General features: G+C 40.1%; 1 protein-coding gene across 2 annotated transcripts in view; it reads left to right on the top strand.

Moving 5' to 3' along the window:
- Window positions 1-17,182, top strand: part of LOC118422754 (metabotropic glutamate receptor 1-like) — a 60,425-nt gene that overhangs the window by 19,682 nt on the left and 23,561 nt on the right. Inside the window, exons 1-2 of one of the 2 annotated variants that reach the window (XM_035830502.1) lie at window positions 3,726-3,950; window positions 14,260-15,300. In XM_035830502.1, coding sequence (XP_035686395.1) covers window positions 15,052-15,300 — 249 coding nt within the window. In that variant the 5' untranslated portion in view covers window positions 3,726-3,950; window positions 14,260-15,051. Of the gene's footprint in view, window positions 1-3,725; window positions 3,951-14,259; window positions 15,301-17,182 lie in introns of those variants that run through there. The other variant, XM_035830501.1, reaches the window with a different exon arrangement.

Here is a 17,182-nt window from a genome sequence, read left to right as displayed (position 1 = left end):
TGACGTTGCCCTTGTTGGTACTGGAAATGCCAAGTGTTGTAGAATCTATACAGACCTGTTGATGTGAGAGGTATCATGCAACAACCTGAAACAAACACTGCATTCTCATTATCATATCATATTTATAAACGTACGTTGTTATTGTTTATAACTCTTGAAGAAGGGCTCTGATGGTCTGATGGTAGGTAAATGAAGTAAAAGTAAACTGAATGCTTTGAATCTCAGGTTTAAAATTGACATGCCTTCGCTGTAATGAAAGCAGGAGAGGAATGTGTAATGATATTGAATTTTCATCATGGAATTACTACAATTGATAAGTTATATACTATATAGGTTGAAAATGCAGATTATGATGGACGAAGCAAATTGTTTATTTCATATAGTTAGGATAAGCCTGTTCGACAACTAGATCTCTTTTGCATATCAATTCACAGCTAGGATATAAAAACTCTCACCAACATACAACAAGATTTCTGCAGTGTCACTGACGAAAGACACCGGGCGGCTGTCTGAAACGTCTGACCGTTTCCAAAATCATTTCCAGTTTCTTAAGTAACTGCTTTTTGGTATATCTTATTGACTTATTGTCTAATCGTCATCAACGAAGCAAATTGTTTGTTAAGTCGGAACTCCTTTCCTACAGTATGTTCTCATAAAGTTACCGCTTGTCTAATTCAACTATAAAAATGTACACACGTACATGTAGGTGTGTCACCATATATAAGTACAGCATAAGTCCATAAGTTATCTTTTCGTCTACCTGCCGAAGTCTGAGGTTAATGTACGTCTGACGTGTGCAAATGTCAAGGAGTGCGAGTGGGATCGGGAGGCAGAGACTGATGCTTCTTAAGAGTACCGAGAAAAATGTCATAAAATCTTAACGTCCACAGCTTTCTTGGCCTAATGGATGTCTATGGATTTCCATGAAAAATACATTGGCTATATTCGTAATGTTTGGGTTCCAGTCATCCTTATTGGTATGTAAAAGTGCAATTTTCCAACTAATCTTACTATGCTGTCGCAGTCATACATTTCATAACATTTGACATTAAAAACTCGATTTATTTCACAGACGTGACCTTAAATTAAGGTCAAATGTCTTGTAAATTCTGTTAGCATTTCCGTGATCCTCTCTCGCTCACCCTCCGTCCCTGGTGATGAAGCTATGAGCTCGGGCTTTTCTGGTGAATTTATTGATATTCGCTCCTCCGGAACGTGGTTCATCCGTATCTCACACATGGGTGCACAGTTGGGGTGAAGCAAGGACGTCAGCACTATTTTCTGTCCCTTCTGTTTAATGACTTTCCCGTGTATGTACGAGCCCCCCCCCCCCCCCTTTCCACTACGCGGAAATCGCGCTGCACTCTCACTGCCACCAAAAACGGATATGTGTAACCTTCGATTTCATGCTGGGTATATCATACAAAATGCAGCCGATGTGTCGTATCTTCAGTGAGATACCCGCTCAATTTGTGTCTTATACCTATCTACAGTAAATCTTCAGGCATTGTCTTATACCGGAACCTCTTTGTCCTGTCCCTACTGATACCATTGGTAAAGTACAATAAACTTAATGTAGCACAACGGTAGTCGCGCTGTGACGGTGACTTTGAACGTGAACATCATTGTCAGAGATAATTGATGATCTCCATCCAGTAAGTGTTCAATAAAACAGCGCCCTTCAGCCTCCCGTCTTTAACGTCCATTAAAAGATGTAGGTTGCCGCCACGGTCTGAACAAAACGGTAAAACCTGGATGTCAACCACATCAAGGCGGGGGCTGGGAGATAAAAATCTAAGTCTCCAGATGGGGATTTCGCTTTTAAACTATGGAAAGTAAACATAGTTGTAATCCGTTGAGTCGTTTTTATTGCTATTCGGCATGGGGATTTTTTCGCAGATATTACTTTGATAACAGAAAGCTTTTACTGGTGTTTGTTGATTTAGAAGCGAAATCCTAAAGTTTCTTCATTGGATGGTACGGATGGTAATGCTGTCTCTGAAAACCCAAACACTAAAAGTAAAATAAAGCTCGAATTATGCTTACATTTATCCTGAAGCTGTTTTAGCTTTTAAAGTCCGATACATATAGTCTTTGGTGATTTTAATACTTATCAGAGTAAAGCTTTTTGATTAACTTTAAGTAAAGTATGAACATATAATTCTGGTTGCAAACTTTCAAATATATGTAAATCCGACCTACCGATGCTGAAAATAAACGGCATATTGCTGGATAGTACAAAAACGTTATTAAGCAAACAAAGTTATATGTTAGGTTGGTACAACTGTCTTTTTCTAACTAATGGATGACCTTGTACAAATAGAAGGTATTCTCTTATAATACCGATAATTTTGGTTCCTTGAACCTTTGGTCCAGCTAAGAAAAAGTCGGATAGATTTATCATTGGGATTCCACCCCACCCTCTCAACTCGAACATCACATGACGGTCTCGTCAAATTGAAACAAAATTGACATCTGTGGTGACTTTTGATATTGTCCATTTTTTTCGCGTAAGTCAGTAGCCGTATTTATTATTTATACCCATATTCCACTAGGACGTCGACGGCGCTCTCGCCGCGCTCTTTCTGAGAGCTAGCCTTTGATAGATCGCTTGATGAATTTTATAGAAACGAAGCTATTTTTCTGGCGCTTTGTGTGTTTTGTTGTCTTTGCTATCAGAACATATTGGAAAGGGTTTGTTAACCTACACTGAATAGGCAATATGACGGTATTATACATATTTTATCCATAACTTGTTAAACACTTCCTAGCTTGGGCTGTTATTACTATACTTTACAGGAGGCTGGGGATAAACGACCAGGTAATACCAGACTAGGCCAACGCTATCCCAATGGGTACGACACAGAGGGGTATTTTTCAGCCTGGTTGTACCAGATGAAATGAAAATTGGCCTGTTTTATCTATGACACATACAGGAGTTTTTTTAACGCAAGTGGCCGAATGACATTTGAATGACATTTAAAAGACCATCTATCTCTCAAATAATGATAAATTGTTTTCAATATTGTTTTGTGGGATTTCTGAGCCATGGGATTAGAATATGAGAAATGTAACATCTGCTTTCCTTGAAATACTATTCCCCACGAGAAGTATGATGACTTTTTGGGTAAACGTTTCCACAGGGAATTACCAGGTTGAGTATATAAATTATATTTCTCACGGATGGCCTATTATATATAATATTTGATATCCTTTTCATTTTTTTATCACGTCTTGGATGGATGGTGACACATTGCAATGGCCTAGGGGGTCTAAGCATGCATTACAATCTCTGCCTTCTGACGATGTCATCGAAACGTCAGCGCTATGCTAACTTATTGCTTTAATTCATTTACACTGTTGAGAGTAGTTTTCGAAAAAAAATGTTTCTTTCGCTAATAAGCACATCTACTTGTAACTTTAAAGTCTACATCCAACATGCAAAGGCCAGGAAGAACGCTGGCAAAATCGAATGACACAGGCTCAGGCAAATATGTGTCGCTGAGAAAAATATCAAAATGATTTGAAAAATATATGGCTGTTTCGATTCTACAGCTTCTATGGAAGCAGAGTATCTCTTCAGACGATTTATGGTGCACAGGTTGTAGATATTAGTCACAAAACCGACCCTGAACTATCACTGATCGGTCCCCACCGTCATGAATACATAAACATGAAGTAGCGCCCAGCTACACGTCCGTATGTACATGTACCCAAGCCGGACGTCCTGTATGCCGCTCCCTCTGCTAGTCCGCCGGGTAAGGTGTTCTTGTGCATAGGCCGGATTGTGGTACAGAGGCCTGATAGTAGAAAGTATTCTCGTGGATGAAGATAGTCACAGGAATCTTTAAAATGTGATACGGTGATAAAGAGTGATGATCCGAGTTGAGAACACCGGGTGCAGGGTCTATGCTCATGGAGGATTCCAAACGCTGAGACACAGTGTCAAGGTACGAGACCCTTCTTTCAATTATCGATAATGTACGTTATTGAAAATGCTACTTTTTGCGGGGGAAGCTGCTTCTTACGTCAAATCCTCCCACCATATCCAATGCCCAGTTCGTAGGCGTAGGGAGTTGTTTTTTTTTTCCATCCCAATCGCATTTGTCAAATTTTACGTGCACTTTGGCCATGGCAGAATAACGTCCGTAGCTTTTATGAATGCCTAAGCACTTGAATTGTTTTTTTTTTAGTCATCAACCCTTTAATATTGAGTCTCAACACTTATGCTTGTAAGATGAACAGTTTCTAACGATAGCTGGCAATCTACACGATAGAGCCTTTCTGTAGTATTATCTACAGGAACGAAGCAGCTGATTGATAATGTAGACTAAAAATGTCTTGCACATGAAGGCTGCGCTTTTGCAATTCTAACAAAAGACGCATTTCTCTTAAGAACTGATACTAATGATAATTATCTTACGTCTTCAAAAACGCATCGGTCTTCTTTCATCCGTCTTTGTTTAGAACCATAGAATCCAATATGCCGTCAGCTATGGACCACAACCTATTACTCTTTGTAACAGTGATGTCAACCTGCTTTCATTACAGACGGCATTGCTCTGAGCAGTTTTCATGATCATTAACATTTTGATGGATATTTCATCTCCAAGCTGAATAATTTTTTTTAGAAATGAATATTGTATAAAGTGTTTTCTACGGCATACAGGGACATTGTTTAATTGTAGAACCATATCATGTATCTACCAAGCTATTCGAAGTATGTTTTTGATTGGATATGATTGAATAGTTTACATTGTTATGTGTATTTTGCATGCAAAAATAATGACGCGCGAATCGCGATATAATGACGCTTAATTGAAATCCGACCCCATTTTCATGCAATATATGTCCCAGTATGTCCCAGCATATTCCGTCGACACTGACGTTCCAACGCTAATAATTACAGCCATATGACTGTTATAGGTATTTGTTTTCCTCATAAGCATATGTAATAAAAATCGCAGAATGTTACCTGATCGGAACAGAAGTACATTGGAAACGTAAACCACTAGTTGTTACCATGCATCTTATCATGATGAAAAGAAACAATCTGTACGCTTCGACTGCATAATAGTTCTCATATTCAATAAAACTCAATGATATACCATTATATGATTAGGAAGTAAACAATTACAATCATCGTAATTTTGACTACGATGATAGATACGGAGTTATATTGACAATTAACGAGATTTTCACTTGCTCGGGCTTGCGTTCTACCCTATCTCGCTTCGTCATTAATTTTACACCCGTTTTAATTATTGCTCCACTATCACCACCTGACACTTTCTATTCTTGAATTCCGTGTCACACAATAAAGCCAATGATCAGTTAGAGGAATGCCCACTGACTGAAGCAAGTCGTTGGTGCACAACTGCAAGGATAGACAAATGACTGGGACATGCTTGGGATCACGCTGAGATCGTGTACGGCTTTCTAGAATGGCGTCTTCCCGTCGATGTGATAGTGGAGACTTCGGGGTCTATCAATTACGAGTCCCCAATGTGGGAACAGCGAGCCTGGAGCTAAGGCTTACTGTGGGTTAACGCTTCTCAACGACATCATGATTAATCATTGCTGCTTCTGATTCTACGGCATTGCTTTTCTCGCACAGAAGCTGTCAACATTTCAATCTGCATATCCAACAAGTAGAAACAGCTGTGGATGATAAGATTTCTTGCTGGGTCCACATTTGAGAAAAATGTAATTTATATGATACCTGGGTTGATAACGTATTTGTGTGAAACTATCATGAAGCTTGCGTTCATGTTGTTGATTGCCGTCTGGAAGATGCAGTCTTTGATACGCACCTATAGGAAGGGCTGCATCCTCACATATTTACAGGAAAGGTCCTCTATATCCATACATCTGTCCCTTTATCAATAGGTATCTGCATGTTATTGATGCGCACATAGAGAAAATGTAGTATCGTGTAAGATAACCATCTACTTCTACATCTAAGGGGAAGTGGTAGTGTGCGACTGAAAGTGGAAGTATATCCGATAAACTATTGTCTAAGTAGCGAAGTTCTGGTTTACTTATGTGTAATCCGTTTAAGATTGGCTGGAAGTTCGAAAACAATTTGACTTAGGATCGATTCTAGTCCGGTTAGAGAAAGCTCTAATTCCATTGCTGAACCTGAAACTGATCCTCCTGGTCCTCTGTGCGGAAGCCCGTGGAACAGACCGTAGGCAGAAGGCGATGAAGACCGATCTGGTGTGCAGTGCAGCGGCCAATAGATTACCTCTCCTGTAGTCGTTTCAATAAATTTCCTGGTAGGAAACCGGCCACTTGATGGGAAGGTACGTGATAAGATTACTCTGATCTCTGGCCCAAAGAGTGGGGTGATTCCGTTCCAAGGACAAAGGATTGATCACAGTGTAAGTGGGAACGCGCAGGTTATCTTGGAATGGTGGTTTATGTTCCGGGAGAGGCGAGCTGATAACAGCTATGAGTCTAGCATCAGCATGGTAGTTCCTACCGTATCATTTTTCAGAAACTAATCGCCAATAAGCACCAACATGTAGCACTGTGCATGTAGGTATTATTCAGATAAGATGGAAAATGCATTTTTGTAACAAATTGTTTCATCTGCGTAGCTAGCTACTTGTACTAGGAAAGTTCTACGAGCGATGAAACGTCTGACTTGTCCGCTGTCCCCACACACACCACAGCTGTATGGTTACGAGAGGGTTACATATGTCTCCTTTCACCAATGATGCTTACCATGGCATCATATAAATCTATGCATTACAATATTAAAAAAAAATCCTGCTTATGAGTGATAAGCGGCAAAATACAGTTACTGTGGCTGTCGCTGTACGGATATAATGCACGAGTATCCGATAACCTGTAACTAAGTCTAATAAGTTGGCATTTTGTAGCGTATGTTGCGAGATCATTGGGTGTGTACATAATGCAGAGTATCGTATTCCACCTCTCATAGTTCTTTCGTTCTTCAAAGTAATTATAACAATAAATGTATTATTCAAATCCTTCTACTTACTTATGGTTCCCATGTTGTGTAAGCTCATAGAGTTGGTTCCATACATAATAATCGTCAGCGTTGATTTAATGACAAAGCCTTTTAGATAAAATTCCAAATAAATTCATCATACATCTAAAAGTATGCAATTGCCCTACAGAACAAGACAATGATTTGATATATAATTCCCAAAACACCGTTTAGAAAGCTACCAGAAAATTAATTAATAGATTAAACCCCAAAGCGCTATTTGGCAAGTGTTGAAAAGATACGGGATGCCGTTTAGTGTTGATCTTAGCGTCAGGCTTTGTCGTTTGAAATCCTGAGGGCGTTCCAAGGGGCGGAAGGTGAAGAAATATTGAAAATTTTGCTGAACTTTGGTGGAAGACGAAAGACTCTTTTGTTGATGTCTGATCTAATGGATGAAGACCATTGTTGCACGTTGTAACCATACCGTGTGTAACCTCTCTGTTATTTGATTCCTTGTTTATTTTCATGTTGTTATGTCTTGTGTTCAATAGAGAGGTTGTTTTAGTTGACTTATATCCTTATTTGATTACTTCTAAGTTTGTATGCCAGCTACACGTCACTTTTTTATTTGATTTCTTGTTGTTTTATTTCATGTCGTTATCATCATCTCTTGCCTTTGTTATTTAGCGTTTTGTAGTCCTGTATGTGTGTCCTTATTTTGTTTATGTACATGAGGAGAAGACCTCGATAAGCAGGGTCTGCTTTCCGTCTCATTCTCTTTAAGTTAAAGAAATATGAATAAAAAAAACATACAGTGCAAGTACAGGTCTGAACAAAACACGTTTAGAGTTATTAAGTACAAGATAGGCAGATAAAATTGTGTACATAACTTCTCACAGTCAGAAGTAGAGGAACAAATATGTTTTGCAACGAACGTTTTGACTAGCTCCACATGACAGACCATAAATGAGAAAGATGAGTAGATATGACTGTGCAATTTTACGTTTGTACGTTATTCTATATAGTGTATGTGTCGCCATGATACATTCCTCGCATTCTGTTAGAAAATGTTATTTTCAAACTATATCACTATAAATCAATGAAAAAGGCCCGTATGTTCAACACAACGATCTGTACCTATTCCATCAGGACGACAAAATGAAATTTCATTTCTTATCAGGTATATGCTCTATTTACAGGTGCCCCAACCGGGCCGCAAAAATAGAACTTCTTTCACCTCCTGATAATAATGTAGATTGGCCGGGGCATATTGGAAACTTTGCTATTTCCCTGTAGAAGATGTTAGATCACCTTTCGCTAGAATCAATTTTAACGCGATAGATAATGTTACATTTTTAGAATATGTTGTAATACCATTTTGTTGCGAAGACCACCGATCATCCAGAAAATCACTAGTTCTGTTTGCGTTACGCTCACAGACACAGCGTTAACGATAACTGACCTCACATTTCTGCTTATCTGACAATCTGCATGTATACGGGTAAGCATTTGGTAGTAAAAAGACCCTTGCTATAAACGGAGTTTTGCATGTTGAAAAGATCTTTATTATCTATTTTTCTTGGTAATATACTTACAACATTGATTTCCAAATCATTTACTCGTAAGTAAATTGATAGAATTCTGATTAGGTAGAAGATGTGGTAACGCAGGTGCTTTGAAAAGGGCAAACGGTGTAATTTTTTTCCTCCTATAGTGGTGAAGCAGAAAATTTCTAACTGCTCTAAATGCACGCCCAGAACCCGAGATGATGTTGTGCAAGTTTGATAAGGTCAAAAGTCGACTAATTCCCATGTCGGATAGTGCAAATGCGTGTCTCGGCTCCTGAGCGGGATGGAAACGACATGTGCACTCACAGGTCTTAACGAAACTCATGAAAAGATATATGCATACACTAGGAAGGCAAAATTTTCGCAAAATGCAGAATGTTTCCCTTTAGCCGTTTGTCAAGCTACTCACACACAGTACTTTACCATTTTCTTAATCTCCAAGCAGATTCTACGGTGCCATAAGATACTATCAAAGCTGGCCAAGGAGTGTAGCCGGCCAAGGGAGTCAAACGGGCACCGGAGAAGTTTGATACTATACATTACGCACCGTGGATCTGGTTCGAGATTACCATTTTCTCACCCTATCGTACTGTGAGCGAATAAAGAAGGTCCCAGTCCCAAGGTCATTAACATGATTTATGCAACTGGAATTATTCACTGAATTTCTACGATGATATGCATGTTTTGTGACAATTTTTGGTACACAGTGAAATATGCGCAATTTTTCATGACAAAATTATTTTCTTTGTGTGTATTGTTGGGCAATGGATGTAATATAATGACCATTAAAAAGTTAGGAGTACGTTTTCAAGTATACAAAGACAATTTTCTTCATCAATATAGCTGCCGCCTTCATTCAACTTAGTTTGTGACAGAAGAAGAATACACCATAAAATAAGTATTAAAGAAACATACATTAGTCACATGTCAGTGGTGACATTTATGTTGCCTTGACCCGTCAGGAGACATTTGATTGGCTACTGGACAAACTTGTGTTGTGGTGCTAAGCTGTTGTGGATATGGATTTTTCATATTTCTAGCGACTGCCTATCGAAGAGGTCATAGAATGTTTGCATTGTACATCTTTAAGGGTAACGAAACATCACGAATTTTGTAGCAGTGCATGCACAATATTCATGCTCATGGCGTTTATCATCATCGAAAACATGCTTCCTGTCTCGCCATCGCCCCTTGCATGTCCCGTGCATGTTGGTTCGTGAATGGAAGGAAGCCAAATGGAGGTGACCCGTTCAAGCCTATGGAAAATCAATGTGCTTGGATGTGGAATACAGGGGAACCACAAGTCAAAACATCGTGGTGCTTTTACGGAATCTGGTCAGGGTTACCAATCGATTTGTCGTGGTGGCTCTTCGAAAATGATTTAGTTCATCCTCTTAATGTCATGATAACACGTTCATGCATTCGTCAACTGGTATTTCTTGTCTCTTTAGGGGGTTGTATAAAATATGTCTGTCACATCAACATTTAGGGGATTGTATAAAAATGTGTCTGTCACATCAAGGCGGTTCTGTAAAAATCTTCCTGGTCACGTCCAACCGAAGCAACTTTAGCCATATACATGGAATAGAAATGGCAATAAATAAGGCACTGCCATAAAATCATCAAAGAATGGGTAAGAGTACCGCTAATATACGAAATTCGGTTGAACAAGTTTAAGAAAATATTAAACAAGTCTCTTGCATTCCATCAGCTATAGACGGCCAATGCATAGGATATTTGTGTGCTTTTGAATCCTTGTAAAATGTCATTCTGTGTTTGGTTTTTAAGCTGATCGATTGTGAGACAGATCAACGTAATCGACCTCTGCGGTCCAGTGTTCAGTTGAAGAGTTCTCTGTGAACACTTTTCATATAGATCTTAATCGTGCATGAAGTCCTATCGTGTCCGCATCAACCTTCATCGCCAGTGAAGGATGCGTTCCGGTGAAAGGACGTTCAAAGTTGATTATCTAATCAAGATAGCGCTAGAGCTTCCTATTCATTCTATTCATCTTGCCAGCATGTACAGAGGCTGCAAGCACCGAATGTTAGCTAGCGTTATCAACTGGAATCGTTCGTCATTGTCGTACTGGGGGACGCTCCAGACGTTATTGGAATCTCTTCATATATTCTGATTTAGTCAGATCTCTTAAATGGAAGTAATCTATGTTCATTATCTGCGGTTTTGTGGGTGGGGGATATGCATTTCATCTGCTCGCAGTATCCTTGTCACAGACTTTGCTGCATTACATCTACCCTTGGCGGTGTCTGGTACTCAACTTGATTTCATTGGAAAGGGTAAAATTGGGGTCAAAATACGGTGAAAAAGTTTCTCGCAAGATAAGTGGCATGGATAGTCAATAAGGCTCTTAACTATTAGCAAAATTATCAATTATCAAATAGTGTGCACAATCTCAGATACACACTGATGAACCAATTTTGAAGTCAATGTAACGTAATAGAATCACCTTTGATGAAAAGAACGTATTGTTATGTTCATATGTGATATGGTTGGTAAGCCTTTGGGCTACTTGATGATAAACAGACTCGAAAGAATGTAGATGGTCCACATCCACTTGAGAAAGATTTTATCGAACAGGTAACATTCTAGAAGGCCTTGAATCTTATGTTCATGGAACACTATAGTGAAAACTCCAAAATAATAGGGCGCATTCTCTCTATGACCTGAGAGGCTGGTGCGTCAGTGTGCCACCTCTGATGGCTGCAAAGTGACCAAGCAAAGTGGGGTCAGACGAAGGTCACCATCATGGGATTTGTGCTTGTCTATACTTTATCTAAGAGTATAGTTATGGTACAATTCAGATAGACGTTTTGCACGAAGACCCTGAAATTAATGCGTATCCAATTGTACCAGAAGAAACAATGTAATGGGCAGTGAGCTATCTGGCTTGAGGAGCTGATGTGTTATTGTGCTACCTATGAAGTCTACTGAGTGGGAGCAGCCACAAGGGTCACTGTCACTGGCTTTTTTCTGTGGTAACATTTATGGTTTATCTACCAGTACCGGCCAGTAGAGAAATATATTCGACTTGCAAATGGACGTACTAGCAAAAACAACGTTAATGCAGAACCTGGAAATGTCTGCTGTTGCAGTCAGGGTTCAAACGTTCATGTTGTTAGACAGTTCATAGCTTTTACCAGATGTTATGAGACCCTTGATTATCGTTGGGCAGATGTTAATAGTTAATATTTACAGGTTAATTGTACCGGGGGAATTCTCCTATAACTGTTTTCGACAAATACAGTAGCAAGCAAGTCGGGTGAACGAAAACAGAAGGGTTTAGAAACCAAGACACCTTGGTCCATATGAACACAATGTAAATAGCAACGTTTTGTTTCTTTATTCTCAGACTGGAAACTCAGTCACGCTTAGATCCGACTGCATGCATGATTGAACCATTTGAACCTATTAGTCGTGAAACAGTTGGTCTTATCTGTGGATTACTACATTCTATAAAATGTATGCACCCTACAGCTGCCCCAAACTTACGCTAAGTTTACGCTGAAGTGTATCAGAGAGCCCTGAGACAGGAGCCAGACAGAACGGTGCCGCAGAAATCCGTGTAAGCAGCTAGGATCGCTCTACCTACGTATGGGCTGGAATTTCTACGTGCGTCATTGCAACAGATGTCATGAGTAATATCGTAATCATGCCATTAATAATAATAATAGTAATAATGAAAATAACAGTACATAATATGCTTCCTAATGAATTGCACTCCGTACTGAATACGTCATGATTGCATTGCGCTTATATTCATATTAATAGAATCGATGATTATTTCACCAGGGTTGCCGTCTAACATTTGTCATGTGGTAAATAGATTTGGACTCTACGTGAAGCGCTTTTACAAATTTGAAAAATGAAAGCTGTAAGGAAGGGGGAAACAATTATATTTATTTTAAGGCAATGAGTATAATGTAAAAGACTTTTTATACCTATCTTTCTGTACCTACATTTTAATCTTTCAACTTCTTCAATATGCGTTTATGTAACTCCATCTTTAAGATACCCTTGGCCTCGACCCTCTCATCTCATGATCTTCCTTACTCATCAAGTTGTTCTTCCTACATCAAGAAATGTCTCTGACCTACTGCGAAGAACATGAATCATGTCAGAGAATCTGGCACAGTACCGATTTTGCCTAGAGAGAAGAATAATGTTGTGGCTTGCAGGGAACGACATGTTGCCAAGGTATTAATGCAACGATACATCACCTTCGCATTAACCGGCAAGAACTTTCAGGAATGCATTTCCTCTACAGTTAGCACTATTTTTCACCTTCCTTATCATGTAATGCTGTTTTCTTTCATTCATCATCACTTAAAAATCACACCCGCCTTTGCTTTAGCTTTGAATTTGAAATGGCGTGATCATTTTGGGATATGTTGTGCAAATGGGCATCAGAACTACGTTTGTAGCATGTCAATTATGTGGTTTTAAGGGAGTGTAAGACCTACGGTCATCCACTCATCTTCATCAATCAATGTGACATGCCAGCACATATAAATTCAGTTATGTTGCGTTTATTAATGCATGGGTTTTAGATCTCTCCTTTCTGCTTCCGAATGTCTAGGGTGCACGTTTGGGGAAAGGCCGTGCAGGATCCAATTTGCTACGAGGCGTCCACAGAGCTTCCTATTGGGAGTTGCATAGTCCAACATTTTTTGGTATGATTGTATAGTATTTTAGACTTTGGAATAGAAATCTCCCGTTTACCTATCCATGCCACCAATTTCTGCTTCGCTGCCGACACTGGAGTCCCTTTGTGCAAGTCCGTAGTCCGTAGTGCGTTATAAATGGTGTATGGTCCTTCAATCGCGAAAATAATTACCACCATCGTTTCTCCCAATTACTGGTGGATAAGACAAGTACTAGTATTCTATTTCACCTAGGATTTACATAGTTTCACCCAATGACTTTTGATTGTCTCATATATTTTAAGTATATTAATTGCTAATCTATTTAATCAGACTATTTGCGACAAGACTGTACACATTTGGTGACCATGCTTCAATAAGCCATTTCACAGTTCCTAGTGCGCAGCTGCTGGTGGTGCATTGTGGTCTAGGTCGTAGTTTTAGATCTATTTGTCTTCTAAACTATTCCAACTTGTCAATACGTCTCTGCAACACGGCAGTATGGCCAAGGATAGCAAAGAGGATCTTGACCTTTAACCTATACCACAATGCATCACTTGCACTGAAGCTATCTTTCCTGCAACAAAAAGCGCCACTGACCCAGTAGGTTGGCGCCCATCTTGGTTTCTGTTCAAAAGAGTTTTTTCAAATGTTTTGGTATAATTTGGCCATGGACTACACTCACAGCCTATTGAAGACAACGAATACCCTACTCACTCATATATTATATCGGTGAACTTAAGTCACTGAAACTGTGAGACTTATTAATATGGCATAAAGGAGGGGTTACGTACGGAAATGAAATGGTTGATAGATGATTTGGGCAACTTCCAGAAACACACGAAACTACCACGCTGAGGTATGGCACAGAAATAATGAGTTCCTTTCACGTAGCAAGCTTGATGAAGTGCTTGGTATTGTATCGACATGACAACGTAACGCGAAAGAAAGATTGCTCTCTTAACATTCACAATAACATTTGTCAAGTTTATATTCCCACTGGCCTTGACACTCTAGAGCGTATAGTATTAACAACTGTTTTCAAATGGATACATTCTTGTTGCTTTTACAGGCTGTCTATCGGAAATAAGGCGACTTTCTTCGTGGAAGGAAATGTATCCCTACGCGTGGTAACGCCTCGGACTTAAATTGAACAATTTACTCTATCGATTGCACATCCTAGGTAGGGTTGAGCCTGTAAAGTAACGAAGTAATACCGATGGGCTTTCCTGCCTCACGACCGAAAAAGTGCAGTCCGGACACGAATTGCGCTGGACCCACAAGACAGGTGCTTTTAGAGACCTTAAACCTTACCGAGGACGGTCAATTCCATCTCACGTTTCAACAACTCATCTGACGGCGAAGAGAGGAACGGAATTGCGGGACGGACTAATAGTCCTTGACTAAAGCTATGCAAGACCACTGACCTGTACTTCAAAATACGTCCACGCTACGTTTAAGTAGGAGGTGCCGGGAAGATGGTCAAAGAGGAGCAGGCACTAGAGAATGTGATGAAAGGCATACTGTTCTGTATTTAACCAATACACCGCACCGGTCAAACGTAGCTCTTGACCATTTGATAGAAGATTGTTTCATCATCCTGACGTCATAAAATTGAGAGGACCGTTAGGTTTGTGCCTACAAGACCAGCTTGACGTAGCTTTGAAGACCGAATGTAAGCATGCGAGAAATGGACTGTGCACAAAGCAGATTGGCTGGAAATGATTCATTTCATTCTACAACACACCGTGAATGAGTGCAAAAAGTAATATTCCTTCAATCATCTTCGACAACGATAGTTTCACAAGTCCAGCAAAGCATTCGTAGCACTGACGGAGTAGCAAGAGAGCGTGCTCTTTCGTTCATGTTTCCTGGCATGGCCGAGTCTAGTTGGGTACAATTTCTGAGATGGGCCATCTTCACGTGGATCGTAGTATGGACTGAGACGGTGGCGGGGCGGGATAGACTGGTGGCCCGTATGGAGGGAGACCTCATCATCGGTGCGCTGTTCTCCATCCACGAGAAGCCGAGGGGACCGGCGGGGATCTCCGCCCGGGAGTGTGGGGACATCAGGGAACAGTATGGTATACAGAGAGTGGAGGCCATGTTTCAGGTCAGAAACCATTCTTCTTTGAATAGGAATTGTTCCTAATCTAAATAACATAACAAGTTGCTGCATGCATTGCTCACATCACAGCTACGTATACTATTAGTTATGTAGAAAAAGTCAGTACAAGACAGGTCCTATCTATTAGCTTTCCATTGCTTTCAGGATATGGTAAATTTTTGTGTCCTTATGTTTATTCTCTGGACAGAATAACTATTGTATGAAATCGTTAACCGTCTTTTTTTGCTATGATCGTAAAAATCACGCCTCCTTTGTATCATAGATCAGCACCACGGACTTACAGTAGGCTAGCGTCACATTTAAACACCGGGGCCATGTCAGACTGTTTGAATTGTAGAAACGAAAAATAGAAATGTATACGTAAAAGTATACAGAAATACAGGAAAGCTTGGAGAACAATGACGGTCCACCTCAGCAACGACTGATATGTGGTGAGGATGAGTGAGTGATAATACACAAATACACGAGTAATCTATTTACATCTTGTGTAGTCTGGCGTCTTTTATATCATACTTTTCGCTGCCGAAAGCTGCCAGGCCGGGCTCCGGTTTGGAAATGTGACGTAGGCCTAATGGCATTCAGGTTGTTACGACTATTTAAATGCCATACTTCCCCGCAGACAAGGATATTAAGGCTGAATAATGTTTTTCCGTCCGTCTGGGTCAATCATTCAGAGCTAATAAGGTGGAAACCACATGAATTGCCTCAAAATTACCCCACATCCAGTAAAGGTGGCGGATGGTTTACTTGTATTGATAAATCCATAACTTCTCACCGAAGTCCGTTCATCCGTGCCATTTTTGTAGAAAGTGAAATGTCGTTAATCACCATAGTTAGGTTAAAAAAATTGCATTCATTATCCAACGCCCCTTTTCATAGAAAAAGCTGAAAGGCAAATCAACTACAAGAAAGATGATGGACTCAAATGTTGCACCGTTGCTGATCGGTGACGGGTCCCAAAAAAGGCTACGGTCGCGTGGCGCGTTGATGCACCCGATCCCCTCGATCTCGCAAGTTAAGCAACGTGCGCATGCTGCTCTGTCAGAACTTAGATGCCAGGATGGGAGACCACCAAGGAAGACTGTAGCCCGACCAAGGATTGACAATTCTTCTTTCGGAAGGGACGTAAAACGGGGATTTCGTCTTGAAGGAGGTGCATTGAGCACGTAAATCAGCCGCGATGATGATGATGACTAAAAAGATTCAATTTGGGTACCTACTGGCTGCTAATAATACACCAAATGTAAATGGACATATTGTCAAGCACCCTGATCCTGTTTCGAGAACAAGCCCCGTTTTGGGAACTTCCCAAGCTTGGTATGGTCTGCACGTTTTTTCGAAACTTCACGAAACTTTCTGGGAGCAGATTACCCTCGCTAGCCATCGCCATGTCAATAATAAGGGGACCCGTGATTTGATAGGACCTCATTTATGAGAAGAAATCGGCCAATTATCTGCCTGTGTCTCCGTAATAACCATGTACATGGTTGAAAAGTTCCCATGACCTACATACGCCCACACTTGGCCTAGATCAACCCGCCCGAAACTCAATGATCCGGAACTTTGATTGAACCATTCTCCTATAACAACAGCCCGGCAAAATTCTATACACGAAGTTATCAAGTTTACATTTATAGCTTAATCTCATAATATTGGTTTGATTACCCAGGGGATGGTTTATTTATTTTATCTATTTATTTGTTAAGATTCTCCACTGTATAGTGAAGGTTTGGCGGAACAGGTGATTCTGTATAATGAAGATATGAGGTATCTTTGTTTATCTATACAAGACAGGTCAATGACATTTATTGTAACAAAAGTATGGTCTTGCTTACAATATGACGATCTATATAAACCAGATGTGGGC

The sequence above is a fragment of the Branchiostoma floridae genome, chromosome 9 (genome assembly GCF_000003815.2).
Source record: "Branchiostoma floridae strain S238N-H82 chromosome 9, Bfl_VNyyK, whole genome shotgun sequence".
Classification (NCBI taxonomy): domain Eukaryota; kingdom Metazoa; phylum Chordata; class Leptocardii; order Amphioxiformes; family Branchiostomatidae; genus Branchiostoma; species Branchiostoma floridae.
Note: the sequence above shows the minus strand (reverse complement) of the source record. Positions and strands in the feature narration are given on the sequence as shown.